This window comes from Danio aesculapii, chromosome 16 (genome assembly GCF_903798145.1).
Source record: "Danio aesculapii chromosome 16, fDanAes4.1, whole genome shotgun sequence".
Lineage (NCBI taxonomy): Eukaryota > Metazoa > Chordata > Actinopteri > Cypriniformes > Danionidae > Danio > Danio aesculapii.
Window position 1 is genome coordinate 29,679,064 of NC_079450.1, and position 8,867 is coordinate 29,687,930.

The 8,867-nt window shown below is 31.7% G+C and overlaps 1 protein-coding gene across 2 annotated transcripts; it reads left to right on the forward strand.

Moving 5' to 3' along the window:
* Positions 1-219: 219 nt before the first annotated feature.
* sgk2b (serum/glucocorticoid regulated kinase 2b) lies at positions 220-7,273 on the forward strand. Of its 2 annotated transcripts, none has more exons than XM_056476091.1 (12): positions 220-391; positions 927-975; positions 1,322-1,376; positions 1,628-1,668; positions 1,746-1,803; positions 1,892-1,981; positions 2,059-2,190; positions 3,989-4,101; positions 4,228-4,447; positions 5,865-6,020; positions 6,127-6,216; positions 6,604-7,273. In XM_056476091.1, exons 1-12 carry the CDS (start codon positions 325-327, stop codon positions 6,751-6,753), a joined length of 1,221 nt encoding a protein of 406 aa, XP_056332066.1. In that variant the 5' UTR covers positions 220-324; the 3' UTR covers positions 6,754-7,273. The 2 variants fall into 2 exon arrangements, with proteins under 2 accessions (XP_056332066.1, XP_056332067.1); XM_056476092.1 differs by having other exon boundaries at positions 221-391; positions 1,892-1,975; positions 6,604-7,272.
* Positions 7,274-8,867: the final 1,594 nt, after the last annotated feature.

Sequence of the window (8,867 nt, forward strand, 5' to 3'; positions counted from 1 at the left end):
GTTAAAAAACTAGATTTCGTAAATTAAACACACACACACAGAGAGAGAGAGAGAGAGAGAGAGAGAGAGAGAGAGAGAGAGAGAGAGAGAGAGAGAGAGAGAGGCGGGGGGGCTTGGTGGACGTCATTCAGACAAGCAAGATATCAGTCAAATAAGGGGCACACAGCGTCACAGCTGGGACAAACCACGTGTCATGCAAAAAATAGCCGGTCACGGTTCCCCTCATGAGGCCACACTCAACCAGAACTGGCCGGTAAGACAGCGGACAACCGGCGGACACACTACTCACAGCTGTCAAACAGGGTTTTCTTTCTCGTCAGAAACATGGTGAAAAAAGCTAAGAGTCCTGTCACTTACGCGAAAATGAAGGGGATAGTTTCATATTTTACAGGTAAGTTCAAATACCTGTTGCTTAAACTTTACAAAATGACACATTTGAGATGTAGGATTAAATGTATTAATTTTATAGAATTTTATAGAATAGATTAGGTTAGTTAGGTTAGGTTATCTATCTATCTATCTATCTATATCTATCTATCTATCTATCTATCTATCTATCTATCTGTCTATCTGTCTGTCTGTCTGTCTGTCTGTCTATCTTACTATCTGTCTGTCTATCTATCTATCTATCTATCTATCTATCTATCTATCTATCTATCTATCTATCTATCTATCTATCTATCTATCTATCTATCTATCTATCTATCTATCTATCTATCTATCTATCTATCTTTTGTCTGTCTCTATTAACATAAAATAACCATTCAGAATTGGCTACTGTTTAAAATATAAACCAATGTGAAGGTCAGGTTAATTGTGATTAAATACCCATATTTGCACTGTCTTCAAAGGTTTCTTGTCTATGTCCACTAAATACAGCAGGTATTTCACATATTATAAATGATTTTAACATTTTATTTTCACAGCTTTAATCAAGGACAAGAAGCTCAGATCCAGTCACCCAATCTACCACCAGTGAGTTTCTTCCTAGTCATCATTTTCCATTGCGTGAGCTAAAAGTGAAGCAACATATGGCTCTCCATGAATTCCAGTACAGTGTTCAGAAAATCGGCTAATTATTTCATTATTTTTGTGAGGATCAGCTGAAAACTTAAGACTGACTCAAATATTCTATTGCTGAATGGTCATTGCAGATTGACCACCAGGGCACTTTTAAGACCATGACCTACTTATAGGAACATTCCAAAGTCAAACCGTCAAACTCTTTCCTAGAGACATTTTCTAGGAAAAATGGGCTAAACCCAAAGCTCTAGATTTATCTGAAACACACATTTCTCTTATACAGTTTTTATCATTCCAGGATGGATTTCTTGCAACCAGAGGGCAGTCTTTCTGAAGATGACGGAGCCGCAGCTGTAAGTGAACTTCTATGACAAATTTCAAGTTCACTTACATTTTGGCCTACATACAGATTAAAAATATCTTAAAGCTTTCCAGTTCTTTCACATACAAAAGGCTGAGTAAATTTAAATGATTTGTACTACTGTAAATGGTTGACTTACAGTAAGATATAGATGTCACAGGAAGTCAAGCGAACGTGGTGTGGTTTCAAATGTCACTATAGCGTAAACTGCTGACTCCTCCTTTCTCTCTCTCTCTCTTCCAGGTTTGTTATAGTAATCCAGTACGAGAGGAGCCACAGTCTCAGTAAGTCGTGTGCACACTCACATACTGCATCAGTCTACATTAGCGCAAACATATGCATAATTTCTATATGCTTTTAGGGTATCTGCGGGTGATTTTGACTACTTGAAGGTGATCGGGACTGGAAGCTTTGGCAAGGTATCAAATTTAAAGAAATTTGCTCTGCTGTTTTATTATCTAGGATATCGGAATATTGTTAAAATCTTGTTTTATTTACTTTTTTCAGGTATTCCTGGCCACACACAGGGAAAATGGCAAATACTATGCAGTCAAAGTTTTACAGAAGCATATAATCTTAACAAGGAAGGAGGTGAGTGTGAGTGTATGAGTTCATTACTATAATTATTTGACTCATAATGAGTCTAAAAGTATTCACTATATTGTTTTTTACAGGAAAGAAATGTCATGTGTGAGCACAGGGTGTTGTTAAAAACTCTTAATCATCCATTCCTGGTGAAGCTCCACTTCAGCTTTCAGACTAAGGAGAGATTGTATCTAGTGCTGGACTACGCATGTGGAGGAGAGGTGTGTTTACTTAGCCATCTAAATGTAAACTTTCCATTGACATATTCTGCTATTTCTGTATACAGCTGGTTATAAACTATGACCTAAACCATACTTAAAACCTTATGCATTTAAATAATAATAATAATAATAATGGTATATAATTAATTTATACATTTTATAGTTCCTGTTTCTTCAATTGAGGACTTGTTCAAACAAATTTTTTTGGTTTTATCAGATTTAGCTCATCTCTGAGTACAAAAATTGTTTAGTAGTTAGTTACACACATTTTAATTTGTTTATTATGATTATTTTAATTAAACTTTTTTTTTTTACAAATAGCGCTTCATATTATGTAGATTGTCAAAGCAGCTTAACATGGATGAAGAACGGAGAATAAAAATCCATATTTAATCTATGTCATCAGCATAATTCATATGGCAATAAAAGTATTCATCCAGTCAAAATATATGCGATTATAAATGAGCTATAGCTGTTTTGCTCTATTTGAATATACATGACATTATGTGAAACTCAGTATTAATTCGGAAAGTCACACAACATTTGAAGTGGATGAATATCTAGATCTGTTAGCCTGTCTTTGCCAAACCAGACTGCTCAGATTTCAGAACCAAACCAAAACATTAACCAGACATGCTTTATTTAGTCTGATTGAAAATACATTTTTAAAGCAACACTTCCAAACTAGGGTTCTGTAATTATTTTATTGTTAATAATTATTATAACATTTTTCTTTTGATATATTTTAGATAGTTAGTATATAATTAACCCATTTAAATCTCTAACTACATATATATATTTATATATATATATATATATATATATATATATTTTTTTTTTTTTTTTTATTATTATTATAGTTTGAGCAGACAGCAATGAATGTAAAGAGAGAGAGAAAATAAACAAACAAAAACACTTATAAATCTTCAGATATTAAACAACATTATAAGTTTTTATTTTGTGTTAGGAAAAAAAATGGATCTCACATTTTATCAAATTTTGAGTTTCCAGAGGTGATATATCTGCCAGTCAGAAAAGAGTCCTTAAATTTTTCTTCCAGAAACAAATGATAACTTTTTTAGCTATGACCATGTCACGCTGAACAGGTAACCGTACATTTTGATTTGAGATCCTCCAGTAAATCTAACCAAACAAAAACTGGTATCATTGGGTCAGGGCGTAAAACACAATCGTAAGCCTCGGCAAAGAACTGAATTATTTATTTATCTAAAAACTCTGAATTTGAACACAGAACTAAAAAAGATGTGCTAAGGTACCCTCGTCAGCTTTACACTTGTCGTGTGTGGGGGAAACAGAGGGACAGAATTCCCTAAGATTTGTTTTAGAATAGTGATATTTTTAATATTTTAACATATATTTGATTTTATTTTTAGTATTTGAATTTTTCAGTTTTTCAGTACATATTTAATTTTTTATACAACTTATCTTGACAACCTATTTCTGCATATATCTTATATAATTTTCAAGTGTGAACTCAAATGGTGAAAGTTAAGAGATAAATGTCTAAATTAAAATGCTGCCAAAATGTAAATCATTTTTATAAATATTTTTATTCTTAAATAACCTGTTTGTTGAAACACTAGGCCACAAAAATAATAGTGGTTAATTTGAGCTGAGAATTCCTATAAATTCTATGTTATAGTTATTAATACTGTATTATAATTACTGCCTGCTGAAACTACATTAAATTGGGCCCCTTTAAGTCTGAGTGTCTTTTCAAAATGTGTGTAAACGAACATTGTGTGTGAATGAATGTCTGTTTTTATGTTTCTTGCAGCTCTTTTACCATTTACAGAGGGAGGGGGTGTTTGGAGAAGCCAGAGCCAGATTTTATGCTGCTGAGATGGCCTGTGCTTTAGGATACTTACACTCCCTGAAAATTGTCTATAGGTAATCCAAAACTCTTAAATATCTGTGCCTGTATCATGCAGATTAGCCCATTCATATGTGCTTTAAGCGAACAAAATGAAACTTTCAGCAGATTTGCAGTAATCCTTCTTTCTCACACACTCACAGGGACCTGAAACCAGAAAACATTCTGCTGGATTCAGCAGGTCATGTGGTTCTGACCGACTTCGGCTTGTGTAAGGAGGGCATGAGCGGACGCGGCACCACCAGAACGTTTTGTGGAACACCTGAGTATTTAGCACCAGAGGTTCTGCTTCAGGAGGAGTATGACAGAACGGTGGACTGGTGGGGTCTGGGAGCTGTTCTCCATGAAATGCTCTACGGCCTGGTAAACAAATCCACCAATTAATGCTTATTTACATACCAGTAAAGGTTTGGAAAGAGTAAAAAAATGATTGTAATGTTTTTAAAAAGAAGGCTACATCAAAAAATGTATACTGTATAATACAGTAAAAATTCATATTACAATTTAAAATAATTTGTTGTATTTTGTGTAGTTTAAAGTTTTATTTAGTTGTGAATTAAAGCCAGAATTTCAGCAACATTACTCCAGTCTTCAGTGTTATATAGTCCTTTATAATGTGCTGATTTGCAGTTCTATTATGATCAATTATGAAATGATATCAATGTTGAATTATTTTTGCTTTTTTCATAGCTCTGTGGAAATGGATACATTTGATTTAATAGATATTATTAAAGAATAATATAAGTAATAATCGCAATTAATTGCATTCAAATTAAAAGTTTTTATAGATAATATACAGTTGAAGTCAGAATTATTAGACCCCGTTTATTTTTTCCCCAATTTCTGTTTAGAGAGAAATTTTTTAACACATTTCTAAACATAATAGTTTTAATAACTCATTTCTAATAACTGATTTATTTTAGCCATGACGACAGTAAATATTTTTTGACTAGATATTTTTCAAGACACTTCTATACAGCTTAAATTGCATTTAAAGGCTTAACCTGGTTATTTAGGTTAACTAGGCAGGATAGGGTAATTAGGCAAGTTATTGTATAACGATGGTTTGTCCTGTAGACTAACGGGAAAAAAATAGCTGAAAGGGGCTAATAATTTTGACCTTAAAATGGTTTTTAACAAATTAAAAACTCCTTTTATTCTAGCTGAAATAAAACAAATAAGACTTTCTCCAGAAGAAAAAATACTATCAGACATACTGTGAAAATTTCTTTGCTCTGTCAAACATAGTTTGGGAAATATAAAAAAAAAATCAAAGGGGGTTTAATAATTCTGATTTCAACTGTATTTGTGTGTAATATTTATATATTAATTATGTATATGTGATTATATATATAAACATTGGAAGGATTTAATTTAATAATTTATTGTTTAAACAATTTAATGTGTCATTGATTACTAAAAGTAAATACATGTAATTATAATAAATAATTAATAATAAATAAATAAAAAATAAGATTGGAATTATACTATGAAATTATACTAAAAACCGGAGTAATAATACTATAAACTCAGCTTCAAATCACAAAATAAATTAACTTTTAAACTAAATTTAATAAAAAACTGTTATTTTAAATTGCAATAATATTTCACAATTTTACAGGTTTTTCTTAATTTATGACCAAATATATGCAGCTTTGGTGAACAAAATAGGCTTCTTTTAAAAGCATAAAAACATTGTAATGATTCCAAACATTTGAGAGGTAACATAGATCAATAATAAAGGTAGACGGGTGCTTAACACACCCTTTTCTCTTTTCAGCCACCTTTCTACAATGCAGATCGTCTTGAGATGCTCCGAAATATTATTTATCAGCCGTTGGCACTAAAGGCCGGAGTGTCTAGTGCAGCCAGAGATCTGCTGAAGAGACTGCTAAACAGGGACAGGGCCAAGAGACTCGGAGCCAAACGTGACCTGGTAACCCAACAAGCACACACACACACATTCATGGACAAGCACACAATCTCAAATTCATTTATCTTGAGAGTGGCTAAATGTCATTTGGCTCTTTTTTGGCTTTTAGATTGAGCTGCAGTCTCATGCATTCTTCTCACCCATTCAGTGGGATGAACTTGCTGCAAAGAAGATTCAGCCTCCTTATGTTCCTGTACTGGTGAGTTTCATTTCTTTTTCGATAGATATTTGCCTTTAATTAGGTTGTTCACTTAAAAATAATAAACAAAATAATTGTATTATACCCAGTTCTTTTAATACATTAAAAATCAACAGCTACACTTTCACTGTTTGGTCAACATTATTAATCAATTATATTTAGAAAAAATGACATTTTTCCCATACACTGAAAGCCAATAAGGTCCAATAGGTTGACTTTTACTGTATTAATTAAAACGTTCTTCGAAATGTCAGGGTATTTTGTCCATACAGTAAAAGTCAATGTCAAAACATTCTTCAAAATATCTTAATTTGTTTTCCACACAAGTAAAAACTCGTTTGTCATGGACACTGTGTAAATCATTTGTACCAAATGTCTGTATTTCAGTCTGGCCCTGGTGACCTCACGAACATTGACCCTCGGTTTACTGAACTTCCTGTTCCACACTCACTCGGAGCCTGTGAGGAGCACGGAGCGAACTTTCCTGGCTTCACCTACATCAATGAAAACATTCTCTCACTCACTCGTGGACACTAAGACAGAATTCTGTCAGACCAATAGACATTTTGTCCAAACAAGATTCTAATGATGTTTAACTTTAGCAAACACTGAAGCACAGTTCATTTTTTTTGGTTAGCTGGACCAATGCATTTGCACACTACAACGTTTCTATCAAAACGGACTGTGTTTTCCAAACATTCATATGCTATTTAAATCTTTTTAAAATCCTATTTAATATATATTTGATAAAACAAACAATTGATTTGTACAGAAATACTATTTTTTGTGGCGTTCTGACTGTAATGACGTGAGACTGCAGGTTGAAAAAGAGGGTAAGAAATATATGGAGCTATGAGAGTGAAAGAGTATTAAATCTGAACGGTAAATGACTTAGTATAGATTGAAGATGGAATTGGGAAGTGTGATGTAAGTCTGTCAAGAGTGTTGTAGAAACAATTCAGTCATTTAAAGCCAATGCACGATTATGGGCTATGTTTTATTATGAAAGGTCTGTGTATTTGATAACGTGTTTTAAATAAAAGTTAATGTTTACATTAAAAAAAAGGTCTACTATTCATAGTGCACACGCTGTTCTGTTTTTGAGACATGCAATGATTTCTTAACAGCTGTCATCAGAGGACCATCGAAATTAATCTTGAGCTGTTTTGAGTTCATGATATTTTTATAAATATATACACACAGTGCTCAGCATGTGTAAGTACACCCTTCACAAATCTATCTTTTAAATTCATATTTTTAATAGGAAGCTATACAATATTATATTTTTGCATATACATTATATTAGTCAGTACTGAAGCCAAATCTGGAGCTTATGTAACAAAATAACTTATGATAACAGTCCAAAAACTAGTACACTCACATTTATATATTATACAAAATATTAAATACAAATTTAAAAAAGAGGAAAAATTAAGAGAAGCAAAAAAAAAATTAGTTGAAATTTTGTAAAAGTTTTTTTTTTTTTTGCAATATTTAGCTATAATTATCTTTCAATTTTAAATATGTTTGGTGACTAAAATATTATTTTAATAAATATATCTGTTAAATAAATCTGTTTTGTTTAAATGCACCAAAATGTATTGCCTATATTCACTAAGAAATAGAGAAAGATATTTGATTATTTGACAAATGTTTTTATATTTCATTTGATAAAACCATTTTGGAAATAATTTAAAAATAATATCAAGCATATAACTAAATAGACAATAATTCATGTTTTAAAACACTGATTTACCAAACAATAAAATGTACATTAATAATGAATCAACTTTAAATGGGTCAAATAGTAGACATTTAAATGTATTTAATTTGTGTTTAAATATCATTTAATAAAACAATGCATTAGAAAAATAAATATATAACTATGTATTTTGATTACATGTATTACTAAATAGACATAAAGAGATGTAAATAATGCATGTTTTAAAATGTTGATTAATCAAACAAATTCTATGTAAAGTGCATTAATAATAAATCTTTAAATGACAAAATAATAAACATTTCTAAATGTCATTTAATAAAACAATGCATTTAAAAATAATTTTAAATTATAAATACACATACACATTTAAATTTAAATTATTCAATCGTGTTTTATAACGTGAATAAATCAAACAATAAAAAGTATTAATAAATCATTTAAATGCACACTTTAACTCTTATTTTAAGCGTTTGACAGACGCCAAGTGTGATTTATCTATATACATTTTTATGCTAGAATTATTAAATAGTTTTTTTCAGTTCATTTGTTGTCTCTCCTGCTCCTCCACACCATCCACACTCACCTCGCAACATTCATGTCAGTTTTTAAGCTCACAGCGCCATCTTGTGGTGCGTTGGCTTTCTTCCTTCTCGACACTTTCTGCAGTCTCCCCCTCCTCACACTTTCTCTGCACAATGCGGCTGTTAAAACATCGTATTCAAACATTTTGAACTCCCGTTTCATTGCTCGAAACGCTGTTGGTTCGCGAATAATATATTGTTCTCTGTTTATTATTAGACATATGACCGTAATACGCATTTAAAAAAAGAGTTGCTGCGTAAAACCTGAACACGTGATAGTTACAGGAAATCAAATCATAGGATCACCATACCAAGACTTAACAGAAGAGAGACAAAATCACACTTTA

Coding starts and splice junctions, on each gene's coding strand:
- sgk2b (XM_056476091.1), top strand. CDS start 325: ATGGTGAAAAAAGCTAAGAGTCCTGTCACTTACGCGAAAATGAAGGGG. Junction 1,982..2,058: donor TAACAAGGAAGGAGGTGAGT/GTGAGTGTATGA, acceptor TGTTTTTTACAG/GAAAGAAATGTCATGTGTGA. Junction 6,021..6,126: donor TCGGAGCCAAACGTGACCTG/GTAACCCAACAA, acceptor TTTGGCTTTTAG/ATTGAGCTGCAGTCTCATGC.